The sequence below is a fragment of the Pteropus alecto genome, unplaced genomic scaffold (genome assembly GCF_000325575.1).
Source record: "Pteropus alecto unplaced genomic scaffold, ASM32557v1 scaffold164, whole genome shotgun sequence".
NCBI lineage: Eukaryota > Metazoa > Chordata > Mammalia > Chiroptera > Pteropodidae > Pteropus > Pteropus alecto.
This window is the reverse complement of record NW_006439568.1, coordinates 22,076,757-22,092,716: the sequence shown is the minus strand read 5'-3', so window position 1 is coordinate 22,092,716 and position 15,960 is coordinate 22,076,757. Positions and strand designations below refer to the sequence as shown.

Sequence of the window (15,960 nt, the reverse complement as noted above, 5' to 3'; positions counted from 1 at the left end):
GCTAAAGAAGCTGTGGTACATATATACAATGGAATATTACCCAGCCATGAGAAGAGATGAAATACTGCCATTTGTGACAACATGGATAGTCATGCTAAGTGCAATAAGCCAGACAGAAAAAGTTGAAAATCACATGATATCACTTATATGTGGGATATAAACTTAAAAGTAACAAATGAGCAGGACAAACAGAGACTCATGGACATGGACTATAGGCCAGTGGTTACCAGAGGACTACAGACTAGTGGTTAGTAGTGGGGTGGGGGAGGAAGAGGGTGGTAGACGGGGTAAAAGGGGTCAAATATGGGAGGGAGGCGGAGCGTGAAGTGGGTAAAGAGGATCAAATATATGGTAGCTGAAGGAAACTGGACTTTGGATGGTAAACACACAATAGAATATACAGATAGCAAATGATAATGTATACCTGAAAATTATAAATTGTATTAACCAATGTTACCCCAATAAACTTAATTAAAATAAATAAAATAAATAAATACATAAATGAATAAATCTGCACATAAAATAAAAAAAATAAAATATAAAAGTGAATTTTAAAGAAGTTAAAAAAAAAGGCATTTAAAAATATGTAGATTGATGGGACTACAATACCTGTATTCAAAGTAGCAATCACTTTCCAGAAATGCTGGAAGTCTTTCCTTTTTGATCCATTGAATACCTTGTTCACGACTGAGACACTATTAGAAAACAAATGAAAAAGAATGTCAAAGAAAAATCACCTTTTAGGACAATTAGGACCTAATCACCAGAGCAATAATGACTTCCAGCTATTACTAGGATCCCTGCCTCTACCTTCTATTTCCATAAGAGCAAGGACCCTGAGTCACAAATTTGAAGCCATTCCTTGCCTTGTGGTGCTTCTTTAATTCTCTCAACAACCCTGTATCAACTATTATCTCCATTTACAGATTAACAAACTAAATCCAGAACAATTAAATAACTATTGAAGGAGAAGAAATGACAGAAGAGTCAGTCAACCTCAGTATTTTCATAGTCATAAAATGGGTTAAAAATGATCACAAACAGTAAAAGAGCTAACCAGAAAATTTGGAGAGGCCACAATGGTAACTTAAGTCCCCTTGTCCTTCCAATTTTAGAAAATTTTGTTAAATATTTACATCCCCAGGCACTATCCTGGAGATACAAAGGTAAACAAGAAAGATAAGACCCTGTCCTTAAGGAGTTTATAGATAATTCAAATAGGTAATAATAGTAGTGTTCTGTAAGGGCCATAAGTTTAGGCTTCTATGGGAGGTCACATAGGCACTAAAACAGCAAAGGTTTCCCACAGAACATGCTACTCTTTGACCTAAGCATGATTGGCTCGATTGAAGACGAGAGCAGGAGAGGAAACAAAGATAAGTTCAGAATAACTACATCACAGGAAGAGATTTGAGGGATGGCGGAAGGAAGGCTGGATAAGTAGGCAGGAGCCTGATTATGAATAGTCTTTCAAATAACATTAAAGAGTTCAGATTTTATCTTGAGATTGTGAGTGCCATACAATATTATGGAAGACTTACTAGGTTGCTATTCATCCTAAAACTCACTGTTGATTCTATTTTGTTTTATATTTACTTTTCAAGATGAGTAACTTGGACACTAAACAAATGCTACTTGTAAGTAAAACAACCAATAAAGTACATGTCTCAGTGAGGCAATGTCTGCATTTATGTGGCTTCCATTTGTTATCCATAAAGCAACAGTTTTGCTGTGATAGTAACATCAGAGTCAACACGATGACTGCTAATTGTAGCCAGGAAACTGAAGGCTCACAGAGCAGTGCTACCAACATTTGATAAGCTGATGTTTTTCAAGGTACACCCATGCTCGACATTGCTGGCGCGTGGCACAAAGGCTACCCAGGATTGGAAAACAGAACACATAATAGTTTCTTCCTGTTCAGTCAAAAAAAAAAAACCAAAAACCAAAAAACAAAAAACCCATTTGCCTTCACCAAAACTATCTTCGGAGTACTGAAATTATAGAAGAAACTTTGGAAATAGCTAGCGCCTGAAAGGTAGCATCTTGTTGACTGTCTCATTACTTATCAGTGAGAAATGAAGGACATTTAGATCTTGTAGTTAGAAAGACTCTACACATGCCTGTGTATGCTACATGCTGACAACCATACAGGACTCTTGAATTCTCATTAGCAGTGCATTCAGTGTATCACAGAAAGACTTCGAACTATGTGTAAAGATCAAGATAAACCCTCGAGGAATTCCACAAGGTTGTCAGACTAGTTGGTTCATACAAAATCAATTTGCATAATGTTTACCTAATGAATACTTCACCTACAACTCATCCCTTTTTGAATGTTTTTGCATCTATTTGACCTAAAAATTAAATAAAATGAAAATTTTAAAAAGAATAAAATAAAAATTGAAGTCTTTAGTCGAACTGCCAAAAAACTCCTTCAACATATTTATAAGTAACTAAGATACAGAAAAGACCAAAAAGACATAAAACAATCCTGCCAACCATAAAATGACAACTTAATACTTACAAGAAACACAAAAATAATTTACCTTAGGTAAAATTATTTAATCTTTAAGAGTAAAAAAAAAAAAATTGGTGAAGAAACAAAAAGATAACCAGAAGGTTAGGGAAAACTGGCTGTAGGTAAAGCATTCTAGAACTAGTTCCAAAGAGCCATACACAAGCTCTCTAAAATGCCTCCAGGATTAGATTAATAACAATGATATTTATAGGTACAAGGCAACCAAATAAAGCATGGCTATCTCCCAATAGATTATTTTGTTTAATAAGATTTACTGAAGTATAAATTATATACAGTAAAATTCATCCTTTTTAGTATAGAGTTCTATAAGTCTTGACAAACACATACAGTCATGTAACCATGACTATAACCAAAATATAGAATAGTTTCAACATTCCCCAAACTTACTCAGGCCAATTTGCAGTCAATTACTCCCTTTAACCCTAGGCTCTAGCGACCACTGATTTGTTCACCTCTGTCATTTTGCTTTTTCCAGAATGTCATATAAATGAAATCAATATAGTATATAGCCTTTGACACTGGATTCTTTCAATTAGCATAACGCATTTGAGGTTGATCTGTGATCTTCCATGGATTACTAGTTCATTCCTCTATATTGCTCAGTAGTACTCCATTGTATAGATGAACCATAGTTTATTTAATTATTCCTCAGTGAAAAGAAATTTGGGTTGCTTCTAGCTTTTGGTGATTCTAAATATAAAGCAACTATAGACATTTGCATACAGTTTTTGTGGGAGCATAACTGTTCGATCCTCTTGGGTAATCTATAGGAGTACGATAGATGAATAATATAGTATATGTTTAACTTAGAACTGCCAAACTGTTTTCCAAAATGGAATTTTCACCAACAATGTAAGAGTTCTAGTTGATCTGCATTCTGGCTAGCATATGGTATTATCAATGTTTGTTTGTTCCTAATTTTACTCACTCTAATAGTTGTATTGAAATAACTATGATTTGTGTGTATGTACATTATCTTTTTTAATAAAAGCTTTATTGAGATATAATTCACATTCCATACAATTCACCCATCCAAATTGTATAATCCAATGGTTTTTACAATATTCACAAACTATCACCACAAATGTAGAACATTTTCAATACCCTCCCCCAAACCCACACTCATTAGTGGTCACTCTCTATCTCACTCCAACTCCCTTATCCTCCCACCCCTCAATGTTGATTCACTTCCCTATGGCTAAAGATTATGAACATCTTTTCATATACACATTGGTCATCTGTGCATCTTCTTTGGAAAAAATGTCTATTCAGATCCTTTGTCCATTTTTCAATGGGTTGTCTTTTTATCATTCAGTTGTAAGAGTTCTTTAAGCAGTCTAGACACAAGTCTTTACTGGATATGTGATTTGCAAATATTTTCTCCTGTTCTGTGAGTTGTCTTTTTACTTTCCTGGCAGTATCTTTTGAAGCATAAAATTTTCATTTTGATTTGTCCTTTTTTTCCATTTTGTTACTTATGCTTTTTGTGTCATATCTAAAAAAACCAATGCCTACACCAAGTTTTAAAGATTTATGCTTATTTTCTTCTAAAATGTTATTTTTATTTATTTATTTATTTATTTTGCATTGCTGGATTCAATTTGCTTTATTTTTGATGATTTTTATGTCTATGTTCATGAGAGATATTAGTTTGTAGGTTCTTCTTTTCCTTGAAATTTCATTATCTAGCATTGGTATCAGGATAATGCTGGTATCACAAAATGAGTTGGGAATTGATCCTCTTCTTTCAATTTTTAGTAAAGTTTTTTTATAAATTTAGTATTATTTCATCTCTAAATGTCTGATAGAATTCACCAGGGAAATCATGTAGACCTGGAGTTTTCTTTGTGGGAATATATTTTTTAAGACTTATTTTTTAGAGCTGTTTTGAGTTTACAACAAAATTGAGAGGGAAATACAGAGATTTCCATATATTCCCCACATATGCATAGCCTGCCCCATTATCAACATCACTCACTAAAATGGTACAGTTTTTACTAAGGATGAACCTTCACTGACACATCATAATCACCCCAAATCCATAGTTTACCTCAGGGTTCACTCTTGGTGTTGTACATTTTATGGTTTTGGACAAATGTATAATGACATACCTCCACTATTATAATATCATACAAAGTATTTTCACTGCTCTAAAAAAATCCCCTGTGCACTGCCTGTTCACCTCCCACCCCCTTTACCCCTAGCAACCACTGATCTTTTTATTGTATCCATAGTTTCCCTCTTCCAGAATGTCATATAGTTGGAATCATACAGTGTATAGCTTTTTTCAGATTGGCTGCTTTTACTTAGTAATATGTATTTAAGGTTCCTCCACATCTTTTTATGGCTTGAAAGTTCACTTCCTCTTACCACTCAATAATATTCGATTGTCTGAATGTACAGTTTATTTAACCATTCACCTATTGAAGGCCATCCTAGCAGCTTCCAAACTTTGGCAATTAGGAATAAAGCTGCTGTAAACATCCATGTACAGGTCTTTGTGTAGACATAAATTTTTAACTCCTTTGGGTAAACACCAGGGAGCATGATTGCTGGATCATATGGTAAGAGTACGTTTAGTTTTATAAGAAAATATCAAACTGTCTTCCGAAGTGACTACCATTTTGCATTCCTACCAGCAGTGTATATGGTTTCCTGTTGCTCTACATCTTCATTAACATTTGGTGTTTTCAGTGTTCTGGATTTTGGTCATTCTAATAGGTGTATAGTGGTATCTCACTGTTGTTTAAATTTGCATTTCCTTGATGACATATGCTATGGATCATCTTTTATATGCTTATTTGCCATCTCAATATCTTCTTTAGTAAGGCATCTGTTAAGGTCTTTGGCCCATCTTTTCAATTGGGTTGTTTGTTGAGATTTAAGAGATTTTTGTGTATTTTGGATAACAGTCCTTTACCAGCTGAGTCTTTGTAAATATTTTCTTCAAGTTTATGGCTTGTCTTCTAATTCTCCTGAGATTGTCCTTTGCAGAGTAGTAATTTTTAATTTTAATAAAGTCTAGCTTATTAATGACTTCTTTTATGGATCATGTCTTTGGTATTGTATCTAAAAAGTTATCACTTTTTAGTAATAGGTCATCTAGGTTTTCTCCTATGTTATCATTTAAGAATTTTATAGTTTCATGTTTTACATTTAGAACTATAATCCATTTTGAGTTAATTTTTGTGAAGGGTATGAAGTCTGTGTCTAGATTTTTTTTTTTTTTTTTTTACATGTGGATGTCTAGTTGTTCCAGCACCATTTTCTGAAGAGATTATGTTTGCTCCACTGTATTGCCTTTGCTACTTTGTCAAAGATCAGTTGACTATATTTATGGGAGGCTATTTCTGGGCTCTCTATTCTGTTCCATTTATCTATTTGTGTATTTTTTCATCAATACCACACTATCTTGATAAGTGCAGCTTTATAGTAAGTCTTTAAGTTACGTACCATCTGTCCTCCAACTATTTGGCCTCTCCACATAAACTTTAGAATTAGTTTGTCAATATCCATAAAATAACTTGCTGGAATTTTGATTGGGATTGCACTGAATATATAGATCAAGTCAGGAAGAAGTGACATCTTGATTATATTGAGTCTCCTATCTATGAACATGGAATACACATTTATTTAGCTCATTGATTTCGTTCATCAGAGTTTTATAGTTTTCCTCATATAGATCTTGTACACATTTTGTTAGATTTATGCCTAAGTATTTCATTGGGAGGGTACTAATGGTATTACATTTATTATGGTAAGTGGTATTATGATAAATGGCAATGGATTTTAAATTTCAAATTTAAATTTGTTAGTATTTGGAAAAGCAATTGACATCTGTATATTAACTTTGTATCCTGCAATCTTGCTATACTTGCTTATTAGTTCCAGGAGGGATTTTTGTTGTTGTTGATGTTAATTCTTTCGGATTTTCTATGTAGAAGATCCTGTCATCTGTGAAAAAGGCAGTTTTCTTTGTCTTTCTTCCTATTCATATATCTTTATTTCTTTTTCTTTTATTGCATTAGCAAAGACTTCCATTCAATGCTAAAAATGAAGACTGGGCAAAATGGAGTAGATGATAGAAGCTTCATTCATCCCCTCTTGTGACCACATTGACAACATCAAAGTTGTGACACAAACATGGAGCAAACAGCAAGCAGAGTCACCTGGGGTCTAGACGAACAGAAACTCTACAACTAAGGAGAGAAATAAGAAATCGCCCTGCAATGGTAGGAGCTGGGAGGGGATGAAGACACGAGGCTGCCCGGTCCCCAGCAGCTGAGTGGGACAAAGGCTATGGCAGCGGCAGCTGGCAGCTGTAGATGCCTCTTAAAGGGACCATGTTTCACAGTGATGGACCTGCTCATTCTGAGCAACAATGCTGCTCAGAGTGCACCAGGGACTTACAGGGGGACACTGAGTTGATGGAGCAAGGGCTAGAGTCCTGCCCCCATCCCAGTGTGCAGACATAGAGCTGCTATAGTCAAAACGTCATCGAACAGGATAACAGAGGTCACTCTGCCCAGAGGATTCTCTGAAACTCTGCCTTCCCCAGCTCATGGCCCCACCCAAGCCACATCCAGGTGTGTCCTCGGGGAGTCCTATGCAACTTGCTGAGCAGCTTCAAGGCTCACACTGGTAGCAGCTGACCTCGGTTTCTGGAGTGACCTCATGAGGCAACTATAAGCACAGCATCTGTGGATTACTTGCTGAATCTTATTAACAGGTGACTCCAGAGGGGCACAGGCTGGGGCTAAACTTGAACCCTCTCAGGTCTGTGCTGCTGGTCACCCACTACACAAAACCACACCAATAAGACCAGGAGACTTAGGAATTTTAATTAGTACCCAGAAACAGACAGAAAGGCAGCCAAAATGGGAAGACAAAGAAGCAGAAACCATACGAGAGAACAGAACAGAGATCCAGGAATAAGGGAGTCAAGCAATCTAACAGATGCAGAGTTCAAAACACTGGTTATAAAGATGCTCAATGAAATTAAGGGAAGTGTAGATGAACTCAGTGAGAACTTTAACAGAGATTAAAAAACATAAAAATGGAAAAGGAATTTATAAAATGGAACCAGTCAGAAGTAAAGAATACATTACCTGAGATGCAGAGTTTACTAGAGGAAATCAACAGAGTGGATGAAGAAGAGGATTGAACCACCAATATAGAGGATTGTGAAGCCAAGGGTACCCAATCAGATCAGCAAGAAAAAAGGAACCAAGACTATAATAATAATTTAAGAAGTCTATGGGACAAAATTAAGGGTAACAACATCCATGTCATAGGGGTACCTAAAGAGGGAGAATAAGAAGCTGAAAATATATTTGAAGAAATAATGATGGAAAACTTCCCTAACCTGGTGAAGGAAATAGAACTACAACCCCAGGAAGCTCAGAGAGTCCCCTCCCCCTAAAAAATGAACCCAAAGAGGCCTACATCAAGACATATCATGATTAAAATGCTAAAGGTTAAATACAAAGAGAGAATCTTAAAAGCAGCAAGAGAAAAGCAATTAGTTACCTACAAGGGAGCACCCATAAGACTGGCAGCTGATTTCTCAAAAGAAACCAAGCAGGACAGAAGGGTTTGGCACAAAATATTCAACATGATGAAAACCCAAGATCTACAACCAAGAATTCTTTGTCCAGCAAAGCTATCATTTAGAGTCAAAGGACAGATAAAGAACTTCCCAGACAAAAATTAACTAAAAGAATTCACCAATATCAAGCCAGCATTACAGTAAATGTTGGAGGGACTTCTTAAAGAAGAAAAAACATGTATCAAAAACAGGAATAAAGAATGGTAATAACTACATATCTATCAACCAAGTACCTCAAATGGAAAAGAATTAAGTACTCCAACCAAAAGATAGGGAGGCTGAATGAATAAGAAAACGAGACCCCTACATATGCTGCCTCTACAAGAGACTCACCTCAGATTAGAAGACACACACGGACTAAAAGGAAATGGGTGGAAAAAGATATTGCCTTGACAGTCCTAGAGGGTATTGCACTGAATGAAGTAAGTCAGATAAAGAAAGACAAATGCATACCACATAATTTTACCTAAATGTGGAATCTAAAGAACAAAATAAACAACAATAATAACAAAAACAGAAACAAACTCATAGATATAGAAACTATTTTGAGGGTGACTAGACAGGGGGGATGGTGAAAATGGCAAAGGGATTAAGAAGTACAAATGAATAGATACAAAATAGTCATGGGGATATAAAGTGTTGCATACGGAATACAGTAAAAAATGTTGTAAAAAATATGTAAGGAAGAAGAGGGGTACTAGATTTAGTGGGGTGACCACTTTGTGATTTATATAGATCTCTAATCAGTATGCTGTACAATTGAAACTAATATATTATTGTATGGTAACTATAATTGAAAAAAAAACCCATTGAATTATACAATGTAAATATGAACAACTAATTGTCTATTATATTTCAATAAAGCTGGGAAAAAAATGAGCTGTGAGAGGAGACATCCTTGTCTTGGATCTGATATTTGTTTGTAAAATTCCCCCTCATTTTCCTTTGCATGTCTATAGTATCCATAGTGATGTCGCCTCCTTCGGTTGCGATATTGATCATTTCTGTTTTCTCTGAATTTTTTTTTATCACTCTGACTAAAAGTTTACCAATTTCATTGATTTTTTTCAAAAAACTAGCCTTTACTGATTTTCCTTCTTGTTTTTCTGTTTTCAGTTTAATTGATTATGTTCTTTATTTCTTTACTTTGGGTTTAATTTTTTAGTTTCCTAAGGTGGAAGATTAGATCATTGATTTAAGATATTCAGTTTTTATTTTTTTATGGTGACATTGTTTTAAAAAATCCAATAAGTTTCAAGTATACATTCAACATTAATCATATAAATATAATGCAATGTGTTTATCATCTATAGCCTTTTCTAATATAAGCACTTACAGCTATAAATTTATCTCCAAGGACTTGTTTAGATGCATCCCACACATTTTGTTATGTGCATGTGAATTTTTATTCAACATAATTTCTAATTTCCCTTGGGACTTACTTACTCTTTGACTTATGGGCTATTTAGAAGTGTGTTGTTTAATTAAACATCTGGGGATTTCCAGGTATCTTTCTATTACTGATTTATAGTTTAATTTTATTATAGTCAGAGAACATAGTTCATATGATTTCACACCTTTTAAATTTGTTAAAATTTGTTTTATGGCCCAGAATAGTGTCTATTTTTGGTAAATATTCCAAGTGTACTTGAAAAAGATTTTGTGCTCTTTCCTCTCACAGTTGTGAGGGTCAGAAATTTCAATTCCCAATGGCTTGATAGGATAGAACCCAAATGAAGTAAATTCACTATATACACACATGTTCTAGAATGCATCAAAACTATTTAGTAAAGGATACACACATATTTATACTGCCCCAAATTAACCTGATATTCTAAATATTCAAAGTAAAGTATGTGAACCTTCTCATATTGACAAATACTAACAAAACTGGTAGACTAATTTGGCCATTTAATATAAAATGATAACAGCAGCTAACAATTACTATGTTTAAGTACTATAAATTTAATAAATATAGTTAAACTTCATAAAGGGAAGCCCAAGGAACCTCATGTTAATCTCACCTAATGCTTTATCTGCCTAGTAAGATATAAACTCAAATATACTTTCTTACCATAATATTGTAGTTGACATTAATGGTCTCATTTTCGGAGGCGGCATTCATTCGAAGAGGCTGGACATCATTCTTTCCTTTTCTTACAACATCATAGATGGGATTTCGGGGTTGCTGGTTTTGTAGAATTTTTTTCAGTTGCTTTTCCAAAAGTTGTGGAGCATTGTTAACTACTTCAAAAACTCCATAATCCGCATTAAATCTAATTGCCTCTGAAAAGGTCTGTGAAATAAATTGTGAAAATAGGTTTTTAAATTTTTAAAAGCCAGAAACTCATTGTCTCCAAAAAGACTTGATACTTATGTTTACGCACATACGTGCACACAAAGTTTTGTGGCTTTAATCATTACCTCTTCCTCTTCGGAGCTTGGAAATCTATTGACTATAGCTAAGAGAAGGCACTGAATCCCTCCTTCCCAGTATACTTATGCCATGAGATAAGTGTCAGGGTATATCACAGCAAAGATTTCCTTTGCATAAACATCTTACCTCTGTGCTTCTTTGGAACTGGAAAGAAATACACACCTGGTCTCTATGAAGCAATACTACTCTCTTTGAAGGGGGCGGATTGCTAGGGAAGAATTTTTTAAAGAAGAAATAACACTCCTATTATCTTTTTCATCCCCAGGAGCAATGAAAGCACTTATCCCTTGTCCAAAAGGAGAAAATTAAGTACAATGTGTTCTTCATTTAAGACTATTTCAACACCATTCCTCTCACTGTGACAAAAAATAAGTGAAAGATAACATTTCTGAGCTTTTCTCAGTAATTACTAAATGCTGCCAACTTTTATTTAAAGTCAGTCAGTTAATATACAACAGCCAGGAATCTTGAGTTTGTTAGCTTGCCAATAAGTAGCACTGTGACTTTGGGTAAATCTGGAGCATTGTTAACTACTTCAAAAACTCCATAATCTGGGGCCTCCATTTCCATAACAAGTAAAGGGTGAATTGGCTGTGCCTCTTCTAATTTTGCCCTCCAAATTTAGAATCAGGTCCCTTTCACAGAACATTAATTTATTTTAGGATACCTTCACTGAACTACCTATTCATGTAGATTAATTTACATATTTTTAGCTTGGTGGGGAAAAACATTAAACCCTTCCCCTTAAATCAGTCACTGTCCTAGGGACAGCATCAATTCTTTCAAGTTTTACTAAGGGATTACTAGATATACTATAGTTAAAATTTAATGAATGGCAGGATGTAGGAAAATTTGAGTTAGAAATATATGTGTGTGTATATATATATATGTATAAATGCCCACATGTGTGTATTCGTTTGTTTATTTAAATGTCAGATAATATCACATCTCTAAAGTCTGATTGTTTCTTCTTCTATGAAATTGAAAGTGCATGGACAATAGAGTTCAATACGAATGTCAGTTCACAGTTCAAAAAGCCTCAGGGCTAAGATTTCTCCTCAAAATTACAAGTATAGCTCAATGGATAAGTAATAATAATTAGCAGTAAATTGTGTATCAAGTTTCTTCAGTAAATATATTTCATTAGTTTCCCACTACATCTGTCTTTCAAACATGAGATTCAAACAAGTACCACTTACCTAAAAGTCAAATATTATCTCTGAATTATACTATCACTAGACTAAGCAAATAAAAGAGTCTGCTGATACCAGAGACAAGATTCATCTGATTGGAGAAAAAAACTGAATTAAACTGGGTAGAGAATAGACATCTAATATTAACTGGGGTAGGGAAAATGGAGCAGTATGATGTGAAAGACCATCTGGAAAAGATTTCTTTTATTTCTGAGAATCCATGGAACAAGAGAACAAACTTGATCTTTATTTATTCTTTTCCTTTCTTTTTTCTGCTTCCTACCCTCACACCTGGTAGCCAGAGGAACACAAAACTGTGATAATCAAAAGCAAAGAATGCCAATTAGTTCTGTGTACAAATAAAATATTTCCTGTTAATCAAGTAAAAAAAAAAATAGAGAGATTGTGATACTCTGAGACCTTCAGTAGCCAATCTTACTGAGTAGTAAATAGTTAAGGCACAGCTGGCAGAAATAACAGGAATGATAAGAACTATTGTTTACCGAACATCGACTGTGTGCCAAGCATGTGACAGACACTTTAAGTGCACTATCGTGAATCTTTACACATTCCTGAGATACCTCTTTAACAGGAAAAAAATGGATGCTCTGGATAGTTATGTGATAGGCCATGGGCTCAGAGCTATAAAGTGCTAGATCAAGGCTATAGAAACAAGTCTATCTGCTCCCAAAGAAAGCACATTTCCCCTCCTTTACTATATTGCCTCACATATGGTAAAACTAGCATATACTGACCACCTTTCTCTATGTCAGGCACTGTGCTAAGTAATCACTCCATGAAGTTAGTGGAGCAGGGTTCAAATCCAAGGTGTTATGATCTCAAAGTCTGTGCTCCGGTTTTACAAGTAAAGGCACAGAGACATGAAGCAGCGTGGTATATGTGGGTAATTTTAAGCAGTTTAATGCAGTTGGAATAGAACTAGAATAGTTTATAGGTGGAAGAGTTTAAGGAACAGAAAGACTTGATGTAAATGAAGTAGATAGGACCAGATCATGGAAGTTTTTGTATGCCATTTTAAAAAATAACATAGTCTGATGTGTTTTAGGAAGATTCTTCTAGCGGTCTGGAGTTTTGCTTGCTGTCTCATGAGCTGGCGAGACAGATGCTCCTATCCAAGCAGAGCCATCACCACGCTCTGGGGAGGCTGGCTGTTACCACAGAGTTACTGCTATCATAACCAGGTTTAGTGTGGTAATTATTAACTCTCTGGGTGGGTTGCCCTCACACATAGCGGCGGCGGCCAAGGCAGGTTTTAAGGCAGGTAGTTAGCAATTACTTTTGTTTTCAACCTACAAAGCAAAACTGCAGCTGAGAAAGGTTACATAATCTCTTCATGGCTTTACAGCAAGTCCCCTAATGAGCTTACTACAGAATCCTGGGTTCATGACTCCAAAACTGCTTTAATCTTAGGGTTGACACATAATTTCAGTAGTGCTTACAGTGATGCTGTAGACTGGTTCACTCAGGATTCATTCCAATCTCCTTAAATGCAAAATCTGGACAACTAAAAACTATGTTACCCACACTCCCTTGTAGCTATGGTTTCACGTGTGATTTAGGTTCTGCTACTCATATGCACTCACAAAAATACTTGAATTCTGATCCAAATTAAGTTGGAAAAAGAAGCAGAGAATATCCATTCTTGGAAAGAAAAGCTGAAGGATGTAAACATGAAAATGAAGAGAGGAACTCGTCAAAAGAAGTACTTTACAAAATAAGAAAAATAACAAAAGGAAAATTATAATTCTGTTTATGATAAAATGACATGAAATGTTGCTATTTATTAAAAAAAGAAATGTAGCTATATATAAAATATTTATAATTTTTAAACTTAAGAATTTATCTATTTGGAATTAAAATGGGATAGAGTCTTTGCCAGCAGTAAATAAGTGTTTTTCTATTCAAAAAGTCATGAGTTAGAGTAGATCTCCAAAGGTCCTTAATGGTACTATGATTTTTATTTTATAAAGGTGACAAAGAACTGATTCAAAGCTTTTTCCAGTTTACTTATTTCAACAACAAAACTTTTGAATGCTCAAGGGTCAGTTATTTTCTTAAGCAAAGATGATACAAGATGAATTAAACATTGTTTCTGCTCTTGAAGAAACAAGTATGTAGTCATTAATTTTACCTTCTGATGGAAAGTCAACAAAATACTGAAATAAGTTAAAATTAGTGTAATACGTAAATGTTAAAGGGGAAATTTGTCCACAAAGACCATAGTAGTAATACTAGAATATTATATCTTGTTTAGTTATTATACTTTAAAAGGGATTTGGTTCAACTATAATCTATCTAAAAAAGGATAAGCAGAATGATTAAATGGAGAAATATTGGGTAAATTACTTCACTTCTCTGAGATTTATCATACAAAGGGGTTTTAACTAAATAATCCCAAGGTACCTTTCATGTTTGATACTCCATCAGTCCATGATTGTCTCTCCAGGAAAAAAAGAGCCTCTATCTTCTGCTCTCTAATAAGATCACCCAACTCCACTGCTCTTTTGTTAATTCGTTTACTTATGATTAAGTATTTATTGAATCCTTATTAAATGAGATACTGTAATAGATGATATATTGCTACATTTAGTGAGCCAATCCAGATCATATGACCTCCACAAAGCTCCAACCGAAATGAATGAGACACGAATTCGGCCTCAGATGCTAATCTAACAGAAGAAGAAAGATATGTAAATACACAGAACCAGTACAAGGGGAATGGACCCTACAGTCAGCACATAAAATGAGATCATATTTAGTCAAAATTATCCCTTGAAATCCTTGAAAACACCCATAAAGTACACTATTGTCCTACCTCTCAAGAAGTTGATCACAGCCAGTGTTTCCTCTAGCATTGAAATGGGTCACTGATTCCACTGATTCTTCAGTTAGGGACTAGATGAAGTGGTGGGCAGTGCTTAAAGCTCATGTTATACAAAAATATGTATGTTTAACACTAGAATCACCCTCCATATAAGATAACTACATTGTGAGAGGCAAGAATATTGATCCCACCGAGGGAATGGCAGTCTCATCTCTCCAGGAGAACATGGAATGATATATGTGTGTTTATGGATTGGTACAACAGATGAAATTATCCTAACTCTTTATATCACTCTTGCTCTCTCTGCAAAGCACAAGTAATTCATTTTGAGTAATAATACATATATGTTGCAACTCTACTTAAACACATAATAGCTATAATAGAAGTATGTATAGAGTGATGACACACAAAAAAATTATCTCCAAGTAAGTAAGGAAGTTTTATAGAGAAAGTTGGGTCTTGAAGAATGAACAGGCATTCTCATGTAGTAGACAAGGAAGAGAATGGAATTCAGCAAAAGAAATAGCAAATTCATGAAGACATGGGAGCACAAAAGAATAGGGCACCTTTGATGAACTGCAAGCAGTTTGACATTGCTGAAATTTAAAATTCAAGGGGAGAGTAACAGCGTACAAACCTGTAGAGAGAGGCAGAGTTCATCAAGAGGACGACTTTCTATTATATGCTAAATTCTCAAGTTACCCTCTCAAATCAGTGGTTCTCAGAGTGTGGTACCTGAACCAGCATCGGCATCACCTGTGAACCCGTTAGAACTGCATTCTCAGGCCTCTCCCTATAAGCAGAAAAACTGAGGTGGGGCCTAGTATTTTGTGTTTAACAAACCCTCAGGTGATTCTGATGCACACTCAAGTTCAATAATCATTGCTTTAGAATGATAGGGAGCCACTGAAGAGTTTTCAGCTGGGGAGAGACGGAATCCAGATTAAGACAAACTTCAAAACCCACATTGTTTCCGTTACTTCATGCTGACTGTCATATGTATTCATATGTGTGTGTGTGGTGGGGTGCCATCTATATTTTACACACAACAGACGAAATTAAAAAATTAAAACAGAGAAAAACCCTGATATTTAATTATTAATCAAAGTCCTGTTTTCTGCTTAAAAAGAATCTCATACATCGAGCCCTTTCTTTTTACCATTTCTAAGCTCATCTACAAAATTCCCAAAATTAGTTTTGTTATGTGACAGTAAATGACACCTAAGGTGGGAGAGAGAAATGAATGATGTAGAAAGTCTTTCACCCAGAAAGCTGAGTGGGCTGATTTAGAGAACACTGGCCTTTTAATAATACGACAGGAAAAATCTTGAATTT

The 15,960-nt window shown here is 35.0% G+C and overlaps 1 protein-coding gene across 1 annotated transcript in view; it reads right to left on the bottom strand.

Moving 5' to 3' along the window:
* The window catches only part of RGS22 (regulator of G protein signaling 22), a 158,345-nt gene that overhangs the window by 108,697 nt on the left and 33,688 nt on the right, over nt 1–15,960 (bottom strand). The window contains exons 2-3 of the mRNA XM_025050166.1: nt 10,225–10,446; nt 610–695 (exon numbers count right to left, since the gene is read on the bottom strand). Of these exons, the coding sequence (XP_024905934.1) occupies nt 610–695; nt 10,225–10,446 (308 nt within the window). The remainder of the gene's footprint in view (nt 1–609; nt 696–10,224; nt 10,447–15,960) is intronic.